Below are 20,188 nucleotides of genomic sequence, written 5' to 3'. Positions count from 1 at the left end.
AGCTTGGTGACAATGAGGACGTGTGTAGGACTTATTCCGTCCCCGGGAACCGAAGACGTCCGGATTCTACCCGTTTTCCAGCCTGAACCGTGGCGGCAGACAGAGCGCTCGGGTGCGTATCTCGTGCTCTCTGATGCACTCGGCGCCTCCATCCGATGGCCGGTCTCGTCGGGCCTCAGTGTTTTCCATCACAGATCGTTAACGGGCTCCATCAGGCTGTAATGGGCCGAGTGCTGCTGTCAGCACAGCTCACTTTACACCACAGCGGCTCCTCAACGTGTTTCCACGTTTTCATATCGACCAGTCGGAGAGCAGAGGGGCTCAGGAAGTCTCAGAAATGTTCCAGGTTCTCCTTTCGGTGTGTAATGAGTCCGGGAGCTGCGGTACCCATGAGCCTCAGCGGCCTCACCTCGAAAGGGCCACGATCTTCAGAACAATAAACTGCAGTTGTAGTTGTGAGTTTTTCCCCTGACAGCAGCTGATTGTTGATGGCTGCAGATCTATTAAGCTCATTAACTATTAATTAGCACTGACTCTGGCGAAATGGAGCCACACCCACTGTGTGACATCACTTTCACACTCCACGTGGACTGAACCGCTGCTCTGTCCTAGGGGGGCCCTGACCCCTGGGCCCCGGCCATGTAGACCTGTTTAGTGGTCCACCCCTGAGCCCTCGCTGTCTTATACTGACTGGGAGTGTCCACGGGTGGACCACCGAAAAGGTCTACAGGGCACAAGCCCAGGGGCCCGAGGGGTCGGAGCCTCGAAGCCGCCTGTGTAGTCACGCTACAGACCTAAAACCTGCCCAGACCGAGTCTGGAGTCTTTTTGTCTCACTTTAATGGGACTACTTTCTCTGTTTCCAGATCTGTGTATCAATACGTTGTCCTACCGCAGAGGTTCATTCTTCATGATGGGAACATCCGGGATAAAAATAAATAGACGCAAGGTTTCCTTACTCAGCGGCTCTCCGGGCCGTATCCCGTGGCCCAAAGCTTTCTGAGTAAGTAACCCTTGAGTTTAAATTTTTGTTTCCCAGAAACACTCTTAATATTTAATAGAATGGAAACTCCAGGTACCGGTGTGTTATATTTGTATCGAACGAATGTTGACGTGATGATAATATTCATGTCACAATAAACTGAATCTCCGGGTTTTGGTCAGTAGGTCAAACTGAAGAAGACGCTTTATTGATCAATTGATTGATCAGACATTACAAATTATAGATGAAGGGGCGTTGGGAACATCTCCCAGAATAACCTCAGGGACAGTAACAGGAGTGTCAGGTGGTTTTGGACAGGTCTGGTTTTTCCAGCCTGAGACACCGAAGAGACGGGTTTCTGAGGATTTTCCTCTTCATTGTGACGACGGACCGAAGGTCAGGCTGCCGTTCGGTTTTTGTGCCGTTAGTCCAGGTCTCAGTCAGACTGGACGACCTGCTGTAGTCTGGAAGCTCCTGCTCTCCAGAGGACGAACCCTTCAGACTTTCCCTGCAGCGCCCCCCTCAGGACAAACTGGACGTGTTCAGACTCTGAGGACAGGTAAATGAGCACGATGCCTGTGATGAAGTCTGCGGCCTGTAGGGGGCGCTGACAGGAGTTTAGGACCGTTGTTTTCTCAAAGCTGGAGTTGATGTAGAATCCAGGGATGTCCACGAACGCAGCACAAAGTCCAGTCAGAGAAATAAAGACTAAAACCAGGACCTGAGTCTGATCCAGACCCGGTCAGACTGATGCAGAGACCTGAGAGAGTCTGATGGAGGGGGGGGGGCTGTGGGAGGAGGAGGGGAGGAGGCTGGGGGAGGAGGGAGGCTGGGGGAGGAGGAGGGGGGCAGTGCGGATTCTTTCCCATCATTCCCTGCAGCAGCAGCAGCAGCAGCAGCTCCCTCCCGTCTGTGTCTCGGTCAGTCGCTCCGTCCTCTCCGCGTCCGACTCTTCCTCGTCTCCGCTAAAGTTTGGAGACTCGGGTGGATCTTCTGAGCAGGTAAGCCGCCTCCTTCTCCGTTTCTCCCTGCGTCCACTGTGTCTCTATTGTTGCTGTGATTGGAGCCGTGCGGAGGGAGGGACTCCCGGAGCCTGCGATCCTCCGCAAACTTCGCTTCGTGGCGGAGGAGCCGGATCCTACCGATCGGACTCTGCTGCTCCGGTTAGGAGCGGGAAGTCAGCGGGCTCCCGGAGGCCCGGTCCTGTCCCCCGGCCCGGCCGCGCTCTGCAGCCGTGCCGCGGCGTCGCTCAGCCCGCATGTCCGCCGCTCGTCCCCCCCGCCCCGCCGGCCCGCCAGCAGCCATTTGTCTCGGCAGGAGGATGGAGGATAATAACGGTGCGCCATGCATGGACGCAAAAACAGGCGTGGCTGTGGGAGGAGGAGGAGGAGGCTGGGGAGGAGGAGGGGAGGAGGCTGGGGGAGGAGGGGGGCAGTGCGGATTCTTTCCCATCATTCCCTGCAGCAGCAGCAGCAGCAGCAGCTCCCTCCCGTCTGTGTCTCGGTCAGTCGCTCCGTCCTCTCCGCGTCCGACTCTTCCTCGTCTCCGCTAAAGTTTGGAGACTCGGGTGGATCTTCTGAGCAGGTAAGCCGCCTCCTTCTCCGTTTCTACCTGCGTCCACTGTGTCTCTATTGTTGCTGTGATTGGAGCCGTGCGGAGGGAGGGACTCCCGGAGCCTGCGATCCTCCGCAAACTTCGCTTCGTGGCGGAGGAGCCGGATCCTACCGATCGGACTCTGCTGCTCCGGTTAGGAGCGGGAAGTCAGCGGGCTCCCGGAGGCCCGGTCCTGTCCCCCGGCCCGGCCGCGCTCTGCAGCCGTGCCGCGGCGTCGCTCAGCCCGCATGTCCGCCGCTCGTCCCCCCCGCCCCGCCGGCCCGCCAGCAGCCATTTGTCTCGGCAGGAGGATGGAGGATAATAACGGTGCGCCATGCATGGACGCAAAAACAGGCGTGGCCGCGGGAGGAGGAGGAGGTGGTGTGTGTGTGTGTGTGTGTGTGTGTGTGTGTGTGTGTGTGTGTGTGTGTGTGTGTGTGTGTGTGTTCAGCACAATAAGCAGCGGACCTCCTCACCCACGTAAACACGCCTCACAGCGCACATTTGCGGGTGTTTTAGGCGGCAGAACGAGCGGGATGTGTCCGGCCTCCAGCAGCTGTCCCCGGCTGTGAGAGGCTCTGCTGGGCTCCGACGGAACTGCGAACATACTGGAAGACACGGACTGGTGGGGAGGCCTCAGCCCCCAAAACAGCCTCTCAGTGCGGGGTTCGGTCGCGGAAACAACCCCCCCCCCCCCCAACAAAACCGTTATGTTGTTAAACGGGACCGACTGGACCCGATGACCCCCCCCCACCACAGCTTTTAACACATTTTTGTGTCATTTCAGTCGCTGGGGTGATTAGATCAGTTCCGGTGACAGATAAAGAACTAAAACATCACTAGAAATGAAGCTAGGACTCGGTCAGCCGCTGAGATTCGGTTGTGGGAACGTTTTGGGAACGTTTTGCTACAGTTAGGAGAATCCGGACGTTCCTGTAATGTTCCCCCAAAGTTCCCAAGCTCTTCCATCTCTTGCAATTTTCAAATAATGTTCTGTAAAGGTCTCCAAAGAACATTCCCCCATAGTTATACCGATACCTTTAGGAAACGTTCACTAATGGTTCCCGTGTGGTTGCTTTACCTCCACTGAATGTTTGGAGAACGTTCCCGTGTTGTTCTAATGTCCAAAACTTCGTTTTGCGTCGTGAGAACAGTTATGGGTGTGTTCCAGCCAACAGGGTTTGGTTTGCAGCAACGCTCTGTTCTCTAAGGTTGAGACAATCCTAGCATCAATCAAGGTTCCCCCCAGGTTCCCATACCTGCCGCTTACAAAGAATGTTCTCATGAAGCCTTGGTAGAACGTTCTCTGAGTGGAACATGCCGGTACTTTCAGGAAACAGGGTCCTCGAGTGTTGTTACTGTAACGTTTAATAGCTTCAGGTGTTCTCCGGAGGTTCTTCAGAGGTACTTTAAAAAGACACAGAGGCCGTGGAGAACCCATTAGTGTCAACGTAACCATGAGAGGAACTAGTGTTCTGCCTTCTGGGAGTGTTCTCATTACATCTGGAACATTTGCAGAACATTTGTGGAAAGTTGCAGGTAACATTAGAGAAATATTACCACATTTTCAGATTCATCACAGCTGATTATATTTTCCATCATTTCTATTGGATCTAATCGTAATGATGTTTACACTGTAAAACATCTCACGTCAACATCTGTATTTCCATCAGCTGTTAAGGGCTCAGATCATCCAGATGGTCCTGATAGGTTGTTGCCGCGTCCATTAATCGATCGGTTGATGACCGGTTGTTGATCATGGACGATTTTTCCTTTCCCGGTTTCAGCTTCGCCGTTGTGACGGTTTTCTGTTTCTTTGCGAACTGAATCTTTTGGGGGTTTTTGGATGTTTTTTCGTTGGTTGGACTAAATAAGCAGACGAAGAATCATCTCGGACGAATTCTTGTTGTTAATCGTTCTAAACAAATAAGCGAAAGCTTCCTGCGGAGTTTTCTCGTGAACAGCCAAAGGTTCAATTTACGTTCACGCATCGTTTGCGTCCTCGAGCTCTGACAAATGTGTCGATGCGTTTCCTTCCGTGTCCTCCTGCTGATGTTATTCCAGAACTATAAGACGAGGTTGGGTCAGTGTCCTCATACAGCACAACTGGAGACGAGCGAACAACAACAATGTCCATCAGTCGTCCATCGGCGCCCATCGGCTAACCTGACTAGCCCTCGTTAACGTCTCACTGCGATGATTCGGCTTCTTTCCGAAGGCAGCCGCTACCGGTTTCAGCTTGGTTGTTAATGCGCCGTTCTTCATCTAAATGAACTGCTCTCTGTGAAGCCCCCAGTCCTCAGTCAAGATGTGAAAAACAAATGGCGGAAGCCTCACTCAGACTCATGAGTTTGAGCTTGTTATCAGCGGTTAAAGACAGTTTCTGTCTTCCCTCCACCTGAGGGACGAACCTCTGCTCACACCTGGAGACTTCAGAGCGACTAGAAACACCCTCAGAGATGTTTCTCGACCGGACGATGTAGACTCGCTGGTGTGTGAGAAGCTCCTCTGGCTGACATGAGAGGCCACGTTTTTTCACACTCTGCATATAAAATTTAAAAGAAACCGAGAAGCAGCGAGTACATTGGCAGCGCTGGAGGAGCAGGAATGATTAAACTGCTCGACACAACAAAAGCTGTTATGTAACTGTAACTGCGCACTGACAAAGCCGAAGCTGCAATGACTAGGACAAAGTACCACTACGGGGACTTTGGCTTCAAGGAGGCGTCTCACGTGAATTACTCCAAACATTGTCTCTGAGTCGGGTCTGCCTGGAACGGCCACGGTGGCTGATCTACATCCAGGACGCCTCGCCGGCCGACCTACTCGCCCTGCGTATTCATCCGCTCACGGCGGTTTGTTTACATGTTCGAGGCCGTGGACGGCGTTCCGCTTAGCTTGTGTTCATAAGTCGGAGCAAACAGTACTTTCTAGTGTCTGAACTGCACGGATAACATGTAAAGATGCAGACTGTGACGAATCAGAGACGTCCGTGGTCTTTATTGCTGGATGTTTACACCTGGGAACCTGGGAGCTGCCACCTTTCATGGGGGCTCACAGTGGAATAAAGCCAGGTGCTGCTAGTGTTTATCGCTGGCGGTGGTACATACGGTATTTCCTCTTCCAGTCGTGTGAAGCGTTAGCACGACCCATAGAGCCACAATGGCCACGTCTATGGGAAATACGCCGGGTAGAAATCGACCAGATTCATCCTTTAAGCGAGTAAAGGGTCTCGAGCTTCTGGCGAGGAGTGAGCCGAATAGCAGGTAGTCGGACGAGGCTCTACACCTGAGGTTGCTCCCCTCGTCTGTGGTGCCTCGGCTGCCTCACCTGGGCGGCAAACTAACAGACGAGTCCACAGATTTGTCGTCGTTGTGGTGCGAGACAGTTGCTTTGTACAAAGTCGACAAACGGCCTCGTCTTTGTGAGTTACTTTGCCGCCTACGGTGTAGAACCCAGAATAAGTCCACACACTGCTCAGGGCGGCTTTGCTCGCTAGCTCCCTCCATTTCCGTAGCAAACAACGTAACATTACTAGCTTGATAGGTCAATGGGTCGCGCCATAGGTCGAGCTGATGGTGAAGCCTTAGAGCGCCCTCCGCTGGATCACAAGGCACACTACTGCAAACGGTCTGTTGGTAAGTTCTGGATCTAACAGGTCGTTACAGTTTGAATATTGACTTTTCCCCCACATTCGTGTTTTAGACACGTTCGTATCACTACCTCGGTATTCGCTCTGTGGTGTGTCGGGCTGCAGCTGAAAATTATTTTCATCATTGATTAATCTGCCAGTTATGTCCTGGACTAATCAATTAATTGTCTGTTTACAAAACATGGAGCTGGTCCTCACATCCCACAGCAGAAGATGACGTCATCAAATGTCTTGTCATGTCAAAAATATTACATTTAAAATGAACTCATCTTTTAAAACGTAAAAACAAAGTCTCTCATTTACCAACCTGTACGCTGCAAATGTTTTGGGAATTTTGTTTGAAAATTGGCTATTAACTAATCAATAATCAGAATAGTTTTCGGCTAATTGATTAATCATCTGATTGTTGCAGCTCTTGCGTTCTGACGTGTGATTCAGCAAAAATGTTTCACTCTGTTTGTACTGACCAGAGATCAGTGATGGAGCTGCTCTGTGTTGAAGGGTGGGGTCAGCTAACCAGGAAATGACTGTGTGTGTGTGTGTGTGTGTGTGTGTTAATCCAATAACTCCACCCTGCTCTGTTCAGTGAGCTCATTCTTCTTCTTCTGCTGTTTCTGGAACACAAACAGTCGACTCCTCGCTCTGCCCTGAACTGACAGATGAGTCTGTGACGTCGTCGGTTTTGTTTGTGGCCGTGATTTTGTCCTTTTTTACTCTAATGTTTCATTTATGTGTCTAATAGCAGCCGCTCTGTGTCCATCAGTTGTCCGCTGTAACACGAACCTGTTAGATCTCGTTTGTTTGATACAAAAAGCAAAAATTCTGCCCCTTACGCGCCGGACGACTTCACGTCGGGAGCGGAGGCTTCACATTTTTACGTGTCAGCTAACCTGCTCAACTAAGCGGCTGCTGCGTCAGCTTCATATTTACTGTACAGACATGAGGCTGGGATCGACGTGAACGTCGAACTCTTAAGTCTGTGTCTGAAACTGAAAAGCTAACAGCTGTGTGCACTAATGTGTTTTTGGGAGACATGAATATTTAGCACAACCTTTGCCCGTAAAGTGGCTTCAACGAGCTGCAGCTAACAGTTACTGTCAATTATTTTCTCAGTTAATTGATTCTCCATCACTATAAAATGCCGGAAAACTATGACGATGTCCGTCTCAGTTTCCTGGAGCCCAAAGTCCTTAGATGTCTCGTTTTGTCCAAAACCCAAAGAGATTCAGAAAAAGTCAAATCGTCACAATTTAGAAGCAGAACAACAAAATGTCTGCGAACGGGTTTTTACTGATGATCTTTCTTTTGATTTGACTAATCAGTTAAATGACTAAAAGCTACCGTGTATCGAATGTGGAGCTGTAAGTGGTCTGGTCTGAATGTGGTGGAGACCTGGTTGTAGCTTGTGTTAGGACCCGGTCTGGTTTTGCTCAGTGTGGTTCCTCAGACTCTTTGTGTTTTCAGTTTTTGTGAGAAAACTGAAGAGCTACCGTCGCTGCGGTGTTGGTGCCAGCCACAAACCGAAACTCTGAGCAGACACATTCCTGACCTGTTAACACGCCTGTACAACCAACCGCCTGTTTGGCGGACATCCTGTGAGACAGCTGCTGCTGGAGACAGGTGACACACACCTGCTGCCCTGTGTGTGTGTGTGTGTGGGTATTACTCGTGTTTGATGACAAGAAAAAAAAACCCAAAACAAAATGTTCCCACAATGATTTGCTTTGTTTTAGGACTAAGACTTGATTTAAAGTCTCATGGGGATTAATGCCACTGCAATGTCTGTTTAAGTTATGTGTGTGTGTGTGTGTGTTTGTGTGTGTGTGTGTGTGTGTGTGTGTGTGTGTATTCCTTGTTCTAATATTTAAGTGAATGCACACTAACCCGTGGGGACTCATGTCTCCTCCAGACCTGGTTTTAGGGTTCAGGTTAGGGTGAGGGGCTGGGAATGTCAATGAATGTCCTGGCAGGGATAGTTGAACAAATGTGCGTGTTTGTGTGTGTATTGTGTGTGTGTGTGTGTGTGTGTGTGTGTGTGTGTGTGTTGTTTCCTCAGCTGTGACTGTCAGGCTCCAAGGAATGTTTGATGGTATTACAGCAGGAGTCGGACCCATTTGTTCAACGCACCCCCCTGAACACACACACACACACACACACTGGGCGGACCCTCCCTTTCAGTATATATTTAAAAAATGCATCAGAGAACCCAGTTGGCCCCCAGCAACTGTCCAAAGCCCAGAGACATTCAGTTTAGCCTCAAATAAAACGTAAAATAGCCGCAAAGGTGATGTTGAGAACTAGAATATTGAATTATCAAAACAGTTGCTAATGAATTTTCTGTCACATGACGGATTGAGAGACAAATCATTTCGGGTTGAGGCAAGGAGGGTGGTCGGCCTGAATGGGGGGGGGGTAGTCTGAGCCGTGACCTCATGTTGGGGGGGGGGCGTTCTCTGTGAGTTTCTGTTCGTCATGTTTGGGGAATGTGGAGCGATGTGAACTCAAACAGACACAAATCCAGAGGGAGAGGGCGGGGGCCACTAACACTTCCTGCACCCCCCAGCCCCACCTCCTCTTTAAACTTTATTTCTCCTCTCTGTCCCTCAGTTTTCACTGGGAAACTTTCCTCTATTTTTATCCTCAAACAGCTTCTTTTCCAGGGAAGTCTGGGACATGTTCCCTTTTCTGTCCCTTTTTATAACATTTACTTTTGTGTCCTTTCATGTTTCTCACTTTACTGTTTGAGAAATTTCAAACCGTAAAGATTTAACGTTCACAACGTTCTCCAGCGGTGGAGAGTAACCAAGTACGTTCGGGTGTGTGTCTTGACCTTGTGCCGATCAGATCGATTTCCCGCTGGCGTTAAAGAACGACGTTAATCAGCGCAAGTGACTCTGCTGCTGAATTAAATTTTGAATTTAAAGAAACCGGTTCGTGATCCGTGGCTCCGTTCTCCAGCCGCCTGCTCACCACAGCTTCGCTCTGAAATTCATTGTAATGATGCATCTCATCCATCTGTGATCTCCGAATCGGAGAAACTCGGCTGTCTGTTGTAAAGTGATGGAAGCTTGTCTTTGATGCGGCTCAGTAGAAACATGCATGTAGTAAACTAACAGATCAATATGTGAGAGTGTTTGAGCCCTGGGTCGTTACTGGCAGGCAGCTGGAATTACTTGTTCTTAATGTGTTTGTCCTGTTCAGAGGGCTTTTATATACAATCTTGTCCGTGTCAAATAAAAGATGCAGGATAGAGAAGACTAAGACAAACACCAGCCGGCTGCTGTTTGTCTTTTACTCGAGTCATTTTCTCAGTACTCCGTCGTCTACTTCTGCTTGTTTTCACAGAGTAACGGTACTTTTACTCGAGTACAGTTTTTAGCTGCTGTAGCCTCCGACCCCTGACCTGTCGTTCTCCTGTGATGCTGCCGCTGTCGACGCTCTGACTGATCAGTGATCCGTCTCCATCATCCAGCAGAGGATTCTGGGAAGTCGTGTCCATTAATGGACTTTGTCCCTTAGGACATCCTCTGGATGTCTGAGTGCTGTAATGACTTCTGCTGCTGCTCAGTCTGATGGAGCTCTTTACTTCATCAGATCACCTCCGCTCATTCGTTCAGTTCAGTCTGCAGAACAGCTCTAAATACTAAATTACCCATGAGCCTCTGCTGCTGTTGATCCAAATCAAACTGAAATCCAAACGTGAATTGATCCATATGTTTGAATTTTTCCATCACGTTCTCCAAAGACCAGGATCAGAAACCGGTTCTTCTCCCGCAGGTTTTCACGCACAAGGAATTTGTTTCGTGGTGTTTTGGTGCGTAACAATCGAAATGTACGGAGGAGGAGAAAAATGAAAATAAATGTCTGTTAATTCATCATAAACATTTGTTATATCCATGTAATTTAGGGTGAACTGAGCTGTAAAGCATTTAAAATTAAGAGAAAGCAAAATGTCAGCTGTAAAAATAATAATCCAAACATTTGTGTAACACGTCAACCTCTAACTTCAGCCATCAGCTCCATGGCAACAGAGTCTGAAGCTCTCTGATTGGATGATTCCTCCATTATTCAGGTGTGTTGCAGTGTTTCTGTGTGGTAAACTGTCCTCAGTCTGTGTTGATGGTTCACATGTTTTAGGTCAGAGAGGACTAATGCGACGCTGAGACTCTGAAGCGCTGAGACACTGAAATTCTGAAGCGCTGAGACGCTGAGACTCTGAAGCGCTGAGACGCTGAGAGTTAGATTTTGAGACGCTGAGGCTCTGAAGGGGTGAGACTCTGAGGCGCTGAGACTATGAAGCACTGAGACTCTTAAGCGCTAACTCTGAATCGCTGAGACTCAGACTTTGAAACACTGAGACTCTGAAGTGCTGAGGCACTGAGACTCTGAAGCGCTGAGACTCTGAAGCGCTAACTCTGAATCGCTGAGACTCAGACTTTGAAACACTGAGACTCTGAAGTGCTGAGGCACTGAGACTCTGAAGTGCTGAGGCGCTGAAGCGCTGAGACTCTGAAGCGCTAACTCTGAATCGCTGAGACTCAGACTTTGAAACACTGAGACTCTGAAGTGCTGAGGCACTGAGACTCTGAAGTGCTGAGGCGCTGAGACGCTGAGAGTCAGATTTTGAGACGCTGAGGCTCTGAAGCGCTGAGACTCTGAGGCGCTGAGACTCTGAAGCACTGAGACTCTTAAGCGCTAACTCTGAATCGCTGAGACTCAGACTTTGAAACACTGAGACTCTGAGGCGCTGAGACACTGACACTATGAAGCACTGAGACTCTTAAGCGCTAACTCTGAATCGCTGGGACCCATACTTTGAAACACTGAGACTCTGAAGTGCTGAGGCACTGAGACTCAGACTTTGAGATGCTGAGACTCTGAAGCACTGAGACTCAGCAGAGAAACAGTCAGTGAATGGCAGTAGAAGAGGAAGATCTGACTGATTGATCAACGTGATCAATACGTCACCTGATTTTATCCAGTGAACTGATTGAGGTAATTCAGAACCAACGTTCCTCTGCCACGTTAAACTGTCCCACAGTTCAGTCAGTGTGTTGAGTTAAACCTGCGTCCTGTGATGGACAGAGGTTAAAGCGCCATCTAGTGGCCCCTATCAGAATTTAACAAACTGAACTCTGTGTGTGTGTGTGTGTTTCTTTCTTTTTCCCCTCTGACTTCCTGTCTTTTTGTGAGGACCAGAGCTTGAAAATGATCAATCAACTCTGGTCTGGGAGAAGTCCATTACAGCTCAGACGCTGACTCTCAGACAGATCTCAGAGGACCAGCGTAGAGTGGCTGCTGGGGAGGGCTGTGGGGGGGTCCACCTGATCTCCATCTCTGTTCACAATTTCAAAGGGTCAAAGGGTCAGGGTTAGGCTGAGGTCAGGGGTCCTCCCAAGTATAGAAGTACAAATGTGTGTGTGCAGGATGTTTAGAGTGTTGTGTTGTGTTGTGTCCAGCAGGGGGAGCTCTGATGCTGGAGACAAACACTGCTGCAGTCTGACGTCACCTGAAATGGAGTCGGGTCCATGAGTATTTGGACAGTGACACAGTTTTCATAGTTTTTCTTCTGTTCACCGCCACAGTGGATTTGAAACAAAGCCGTTAAAATGTGATTGAAGTGTAGACTCAGCTTTAACTCAAGGGGGGGTTGTAAATGGTTGTAATCCCTACACGGTTAATGTGATATTTTTGTTAAAACCCTTGAATTAAAGCTGAAAGTCTACACTTCAATCACATCCTGATGGATTTTTTTTAAATCCATCGTGGTGGTGAACAGAGGCAAAGTTATGAAAATTATGTGAGTGTCCAAATACTTATGGACCTGACTATATGTCCTGATGATGTTAACATTTACATGTCAGTTTTCTGATTGGTTGTCAAATGTTTCTCTAAGCGCGTTTGTGGGAGACGTTGGGTGGGAACCCCGCGAAGAACGGTTCATTCCCAGTCATTTAAAGGAAAAAAGTCTGAAGCCCGACACCTGTCGAGGATTTTAACGCTGACTTCCTGTCTGTCTGGTCCCGCAGGTCTCGGCCTGAAGCTGCCGATGTGGACGTGTCTCCGCTGACATCGAGGCGTGTCAGAGGTGAAAGGTCATGATGACGACGGTGGCCGCCGAGTACGACCACATGGAGCTGCAGCAGCAGTACAGCAGCAGCAACGACACGGTCAACAACCGCTGGGACGACGAATGGGACAACGAGAACAGCTCGGCCCGCCTCTTCGAGCGCTCCCGCATCAAGGCGCTCGCAGGTAGGAGCCAGACCGCCTTAACTAAATCCACCTTAAGTCCGTCCATGTGGAGATTAATGTGACCCAAAAATCTGCTGTGTTACATGACAAGGACAGAAAAGACGACAACAAACGATGACAAAGAAAACAACAAAACTACTACGAAACCGAGTTTGTAAACTGAGGATATTTAATATTTCAGTCTGATCGGGCCTTGTGATTGGACAGCGGAGGGCAGGAGTGCTGATGCTGCTTTCACAGCTGTTGGGAAATTAGAAAATTCTGACTTCTAAGAAAAAAACAAACTGGTGACCTGTGATTCCCATGGAGGCAAATCGTTCATGTTCCCTCTGCTGCCCCGAAACACAGTGCGTTTATACGCGCACAGGAAACCGGGTTCCCCGGAGAACTGGGGTTCTGCAGGTCGTCACACACGCACATTTACATGCAGCAGGTCAGGGATCAGATTCTGCCTGCCCCTGTCCTTACCGCGGCTTCACAACTAGATTATTTAAACTGTTTCAGATTGAAAGCATCTAAATGGTGAAAGACGTGGCTGTTTACCAGGCGGGGGGGCCTAATGAAAGACTCTATCCAGGTGCATTTTGGGAAACGCAGGCTCTGATGTTTTTGGACTAGTAAGGAGATCTCCACCTCTGCTCCGCCTCCGATTTGGAGCATTCTGGTTTTAATCTGTGTCCTCTGAGTCCTCCAAACTTTCTAGAGTCCAGTTGAGTTCAGTCGAAATGAATTCAGGTATTTTGAATACAACAGTGTATTTAAGCCTCACATGTAAACAGATCTTTAAAAACCAACTCACACATTTACAAGGACATTTCAGAAACCAGCTGTTTGCGGAACGAAAACTGTGCCCACTGTACTGATGAGGTGCTCACAACATGTCGCTGCTCCTGCGCTTTTCTTGGGTCATCGTCATTTTCTTTGTCACTGTTGCTGATCATTGGCGGTGAGGGACCGAGGTGCCGTCATCTAACAAGTGAGTCGGTGCGACGGGGAAATGAACCTTTGTTTCTCTGCCTGTGCTTCCAGGAGGTGCAACAGCTTTCAGCAGTTTGGGACTGAAGCTTTTCCTCTCCTCTGGTTTCATCAGCCTTTTAGCAGCCAAAGAGATGACTGGGTTCTCATGACTCCACTCAAGTCAGTTTCATTTATACGGCACAGAATCACAAATCTGCTTCTAAGGGCTCTACAGCCAGTTCAGCACACAACATTCACAACATGTTGGTGGTTAAGGAAACGTCAAGGACGCTGAGGAAAGCCTCCGTCTTATTGTCACAAAATCCTCACGGTGGTAATCTCTGTCCAAGCAGAAGTTCCTGCTGTAACTGCAGTTCTGTGAGGGTCTGTGTCGCCCTGTGATCGCAAAAAGCAGTCGACAGAGGGATTGAAGTGATTGTTTGACACGTTTTGGCGCATGAAATCACAGCTGTGTCCGAAATGATGCAGCTCTGCGTTTTTGGGTGAAAACCTGAAGCTGAACATGAGACAAATCTCCCCGAAAACACTCGGATCAGTGTTTGTCTCTGTAGCTGAGAGACAGAGACGCAGAGTCCTGATCAGCTTCTGCTCCTCACATGACTCTGTTTTTACTACATTCCTGTGGAGGACAAGGAGGAAGAACAGAGGGCTTTAAGATAGAGAGGAGGAGGAGGAGGAGGAAGAGGAGGAGGAGGAGGAGGAAGAAGACTCTCACTACACGATCCAGAAAATCAAAACTTCTTCTGTCCAGACAGATTTAATGTTCCTCTCCCCGATATTTACAGGTGTTTTATTGTGAAGGGATGTTGTCAGACTCCCAGCATGCTCAGCGCTCTGCTGACTCAGTGATGGTTAATGTGATTTCTCTGCATGTTTTCACTCTGAGCTCATCATCAGCTGACTGTCAGCTCTGCACTGTGAAGCAAGCGGGTTCGATTCCTGCAAAACAGCCTCACAGTGTGCTCGATCAGCTGATCGCATTGCTGTCTGAAACTGGCCCATACTGACTTAATCTAATACGACACAAACAGCCGCAGAGCACGGTGTTGTGAGAGAGTCGGCTCAAGGATAAACCCGTCTCTGTTTACTGGACAGGAATCAGCCAGGCCCTCGGCCTCGGGGGCCCCGATCAAACGGAACTTTTTGGGTTACAGCCTGACGGTATCGTTCTGTGGTTGGTCAGGTGTTGACGTGGTTAACTGGGGAGGTGACAACACAGTAAAACACGACCTCTTCAGTCATTCCCAACAAAAACACACAGGCTCATTGGGGACAGATGCGGAGTGATGGTGTACTGGGGCGTTGCTTCGGTGCAGCTGCCGTACCAGCTGGTCATGCAGTTTGTTAGGATGCTCACTGTTGGCTCTCCTCAGTCTCCTCACAACATAAAGGCCGTGTTGTGCCTTACCCACCACTGCTGAGGTGTTGTCAGCCCAGGAGAGGTCCTCTGTGATGGTGACTCCCAGGAACCTGAGGCTGGGGGCTCTCTCCACAGTGTCTGTTTTGATGTGGACAGGACTGTGTGCGGTCTTCTTGCTAGTCCTAAAATCCACGATAATCTCCTTGGTCTTTTGGTGTTTAAGACCAGGTTGTTGTTGTCAGGTTCTGAACCTATTCCCTGTAAGCGGCTTCTTTGTTGTCTGATATGAGCCTGATGACTGTCGAATCATCCGCAAACTTAACAATAGTGTTTGAGTCGTGGGTCGATTGGCGGTCATGCATGGAGAGTGCATAAGGGAGGGGGCTCAGCACACAGTCCTGGGGGACACCGGTGCTCAGTGAGGTTGAGGGTGAGGGGGCGGTTGATGAGGAGACCCGGTATCCAGTTGCACATGGAAGGCTTTAGTCTCAATAAACGAGGTTGTTGGGTCCGATGGTAACGCCGCGCTGTAGTCAACAGAGGGCATCCTGACATAGGTGTTGTGTCTTTCCAGGTGGGATAGGGCTGTACTGAGAGACGCGAAGATGGCGTCCTAGGTCGATCTCTTTGCCCGGTAGGCAAACTGGTGCTGGTCTAGATCAGCTGGGACAGTGTCTTTGATGTGGGTTAGTACCAGTCGTTTGAAGCGTTTTGAAATGACAGGTGAGAGCGACTGGCCGTTAGTCACTGAGACAGGTTACCGTAGGTTTTTTGGGAACGAGAACGGTGGTGGTGGATTTGAGGCGTGCAGGGACAGTGCACGAGGACAGAGATAAGCTGAAAATGTGTTTAGTACCTCTGCTAGCTGGTCACCAGAGGCCTGATGGAGAACAGGTGCTTTCACTGTTGATGCTCCAGAGGGCCGGCTTCACCTCCTGAGTGAGTAGAACAAGAGTCTGCGGGTCTCCCAACAGTCCGAAACTGACCGGAGGCCGGTCTCTGTCTTTGTCAGACCGAGTAAAGTTGTTATATGTTCCACTGCTCGGTTGGCAGAGTTTCTGTGTGTTGTTTTTTTATTTTTTTCCTTCTGTAATCTTGGGTGGACCGGAGGCCTCGCCGCATCCTCCGTGGGTTGGAGTTACTGTTGAAGTCGTCCTCGATTCGCTCCGGCAACGCCGTGGCCTGAGGTGTCTCCGGATTTAAAAGCCGCGTCTCTTGCCCCGAGTAGCCGTTTGACTTCGCTGTTCGTCCATGGTTACGCTCGGATCCTTTTGCTAACGGCGACATTGTCCATGCAGTAGTTAATGTGTGACAGTACAGATAAATCGTACACCTTCAGGTTTGTCTGATGGGCAAATATATTCCATTCCTGCTGGTTAGCTTAGCACCGTTAGCAGGACTTTTGTGTGCTGGGACAAGAGACAGAGTTGGTCTGACTGTCCAGGGTGGGGACAGGGTATGACCCCGTAGGCGTCCTTTATGTTGGCATAACATTTTCCCCTGGTTGTGCATTTGACATGTTGGTAGAAACAACAGAACATGAAGCTCTGTGATTGGCTGTTTGCTAGTGAAATGCACCTTGGGAATTGTAGTTGACTCTCCTTAAGTTTTTATGTCAACAGGCTTCTTGTCGTTTTGACGTTTGTAAAGAAGCAGATATTTTCCAACACAGTTCATCTGTTGTTCTGATGATTCAATCAGCTGTGTGTGTGTGTGTGTGTGTGTGTGTGTGTGTGTGTGTGTGTGTGTGTGTGTGTGTGTGTGTGTGTGTGTGTGTGTGTGTGTGTGTGTGTTTGCGTTTGTGTGTGTGTACCTTGGGAGTGAGGACATTTTGTCCAGTTCTCACACCTTCAGATTGCTGTTTGTAGGTTCAGACCTGGTTTTAGGGTTCAGGTTAGAACCAGGTCTAGGTCAGGGTAGGGGGCTGGGACACGCATTATGTCAATGAGTGTCCTCACATAGATAGAAGTGCAAATGTGTGTGTGTGTGTGTGTGTGTGTGTGTCTGCAGGATGTTTGTTTCTTATTTCCTCTCCTTCAGTCAGGAATGTGAACTAACAATGGAGGGAAACACCCCCCACCCCCCCTCCCTTCACACTCCTGATGACATCATTGTTAAGCTGCAAAGCCATTGGCTGATTGGTGATTCCCCTCTCCCCAGAACACACACTCAGACCAGCCTTACACTGTAAAAAATGCCCTGACTGGTCCCTCCTCAGTCTGGGTTAAAACCAGTGTCTTAGTTTTCTAGAAAACCATCAAACTGGGAACCACTGAAATAATCTGAGTTTCCTGTTTAACCTGATATTAACATCAATCAGGGGTTAATACGCTTTCCATAATAATAGTATTATAACAAAAATAGTAAAAATAGAACTAGTGAGTGAACCTCAGCTGTGGCGTTAAATTAGTAAAAGAACTTAAATCATGTCTAGGAGAAAAATAACATCATGATTCATTTTCACTGCTTTACCTATGATTTTTTTTAATATATAAGATTTTTTTCAGGAAAATATAAGCTGTTATTAAAAACACAGGTTGTTGTTTTGAGTCCAAAACCATTGAGAGGAATTCAGGTGCTTTCCCGCCAAGTCCTGTCTGCACCATTAACCTCCACCAACAAGGGAAGGCAGAAATTTGTAGCCTGAGAGGCGAAACCCAGGTCAACAAAAGCGCCGTTGCCTCTCCTGAAGGCGAGTGCTGCAAGCGCAGGATAACAGCTGAAGGGAATCAACGGTTTGATCGGACTTGACCAAGAAAATCAGTCTGAAACTATAAAACTGAGGGTGACATTCTCAGAGTCCTGCTTTCTATTCAACTATTAACACGAAGCTGAAACTGGGAATTTGAGGAATTTGGAGGAATTTCTCACTTTGATTTTTAACAGTGTAGTTTTGGGGGGGGGGGGGTGTTGCCTCTTCCTCCCCCCTGTGTTTGCAGTGGGCAGGGTGTGTGTGTGTGTGTGTGTGTGTGTGTGTGTGTGTGTTCTGGAGGGAACCAGAGAACAATCAGTCAGAGCAGCGCGCAGGAAAAATCAGCAACAGAAGATGAATGTACAGAGAGGCTGCTGATGCCTTGCTTCGAGTGCTGGGCAGGGCCGGAAACACACACACACACACACTGCACTCGTCATCCTTCGACCGTCGCTCTGACCTCTGGACTCATTTCTTTCACCTCCTGAAAACACGAGGACGTTTTTCCGTCTCTGTCCAGAATTTATTCTATTTTTCTGTGATTGAAAAGCCGTTGGATTTAAAGTTGGTTTTGGGGATTTGAGCTGTTCACTCTCTTTGAAAGCAACATTTTCCCTTCAGTACGGGGTATTTCTTTCTTTTTTTCAGCTCAGAGTCAGCTATGAGTTGTGACTCTGTGACTAAAGCTGGATTTAGAGTTTATTTTTGTGAATTTGCTTAGTAAGTTTGGCCTCTGTTCAAAATTAAAAGGAAGGTATTTATTTCTTCTTTTTGCAGATTTTACTCACAAGATTTTTGTTCAGTTTTTTACCGCACTTCATCTGAAAATTGCTCCGTTTCCATGAGCGATAAACTGGACTGAAAGCATGACCCAGATCTTCTGCCTGCAGTCTGTGATCGCGGTGGGCTGATCTGCGGCCGGTTTTATTCATCGGGACTCCTTTTCCTCTCCTTTTGGATTTATCGTTATCCGGAGTTGTGTGTGTATATTAGTTGTGAATATCTGGGGCAGAGATGGAGGTGGAGTGGGCGTCGGCGGACTCGGCTCAGCTGCAGTTCAACTACAACCAGCTGGAGGGTCGATTCAAACAGCTGCAAGGTAAGAAGGCCAGAAGAAGAGAGTGTCTGAGAGGCGTTGAACATGAATCGGAGCAGAGCCGTTAGCAGTGACACTGAGGAGGTCAGAGGTCAGGGGTTGGTTTTGTACTGATCAGGTCAGCAGGATGGACGTCTCATTGTCTTTGTGTCGTACCAGAGAGAAAACTTTGAGGAGCTGAAAGTCAGAGACTGAGTGATTAATTTATGTTTCCAGCGTTGAACTCAGCGGTTCCCAATCTGGGGTTTGAGACCCCCTGAGGGGTCCCTCGACAGATCTGAGGGGTCACGAGAGGAGAAAAAAATACACAAACTTTGTTTTTCTTGTGCAGCACTGAATCATTCTCCCTCTTTAGGTCTGTAACTAGACTGAGTGTGTGTTCACAGAGCCACAGTCAGAGTCGGTGGACTTCGCCCGGGGCGGCTCGCATCGAGGCGCGTCTCTCCCTATTTCTGAATCTGGTTCATAAACGCACAGAGAGGAGGGACAAGAGAGACTGAAACCACAGAGATCAGTCAGAGCGAAAGTGTTACAGGTAGCTGGTCAGAAACCAAAGTATTGGACACATTCAAAGGTGACCTGATGGTGGCACTAGAGGAAAAGTCGGAGGATCAGCAGAGTTATTCCAGTTCATCCTGAGGGGAGCATGAAGGTCTGAACTCCGTGTTGTCACAGTCCATCCAACAGTTGTTGAGATGTTTCAGTCTGGACCAGAGTGGTGACTGACTGACTGATGTTACCATCCACAGAGAAACGCCGCTAACAGGACTGAATATTCCTCAAATCGAAAATGTCTCTTTGGTTGAACGTCTCCCAGCCGACGTCCAGCCGACGTCCAGCCGACGTCCAGCCGACGTCCAGCTTATGCTGGACCCTGTGATCAATTATATTCAATTCAATTCAATTTTATTCATATAGCGCCACACCATGACAGGACACTTTTCATGTAGAGCAGGTCTAGACCAGGACTCTGTATAGTTGTATTTACCGAGACTGTTTCATCCGACTCCATCTGATCCCTCATAGTGACATGAACCTGTTGGACATTTGTTATCACAGAGAGGAGCCAGCTTTAAATGGGCAGACCCTGAATTGCTGCTGCACCTGTTAGTCAAGATCTAGGTTTTAGTTTCCAAGAAAAGCTGGATCACCAGCCAGTGAAATGGGGTAATTGGCCTGGGGGCCAAACCCCAGTGTTATTACCTGATCTTGAGGACCAAGTGTTAAAATCTAGGCCTTTTATAATTACAGGTTATTTTGTACTTACAAGGTGCAAGTTCCTAAATAAATGGTTGCTTAGTCTAATTCGCACAAACTAGTTACTAATTACTAACTAATACAATAGACAAAGCACGAGGGTGGGGAAAGCAGAGGGGTCAGTTGGGGCCCACAGCTCATATCTACCCGGGGGCCTCATCGTGGGCTGATCCAGTTCTGGTTTGAAGGTGTTAAGGTTCTGCACAGAGAGAAAAAAAATTATATGTTGTATAAACTTCCTGTGAGGTCACAGTGAAACAGTGTCTGTTTCCTCTGAGCGCGGCAGCAGGATGCGGAGGGTCTGATCGATCAATAATCAACACG

At 48.7% G+C, this 20,188-nt stretch overlaps 1 protein-coding gene across 3 annotated transcripts in view; it reads left to right on the top strand.

Annotated features, from left to right (window-relative positions):
• The first annotated feature begins 2,421 nt into the window (after positions 1-2,421).
• LOC120800900 (spectrin beta chain, non-erythrocytic 1) overlaps positions 2,422-20,188 on the top strand; it is a 48,261-nt gene continuing 30,494 nt past the window's right edge. The window contains exons 1-3 of one of the 3 annotated variants that reach the window (XM_040147365.1): positions 2,422-2,565; positions 7,691-7,846; positions 12,256-12,481. In XM_040147365.1, the coding sequence (XP_040003299.1) occupies positions 12,325-12,481 (157 nt within the window). In that variant the 5' untranslated portion in view covers positions 2,422-2,565; positions 7,691-7,846; positions 12,256-12,324. Of the gene's footprint in view, positions 2,566-7,690; positions 7,847-12,255; positions 12,482-17,988; positions 18,611-20,188 lie in introns of those variants that run through there. The other 2 variants (XM_040147364.1, XM_040147366.1) reach the window with 2 other exon arrangements.

Source organism: Xiphias gladius, chromosome 15 (assembly GCF_016859285.1).
Source record: "Xiphias gladius isolate SHS-SW01 ecotype Sanya breed wild chromosome 15, ASM1685928v1, whole genome shotgun sequence".
NCBI lineage: Eukaryota > Metazoa > Chordata > Actinopteri > Istiophoriformes > Xiphiidae > Xiphias > Xiphias gladius.
The sequence above is the reverse complement of the archived record's forward strand: the minus strand, read 5'-3'. Positions and strand labels throughout refer to the sequence as shown.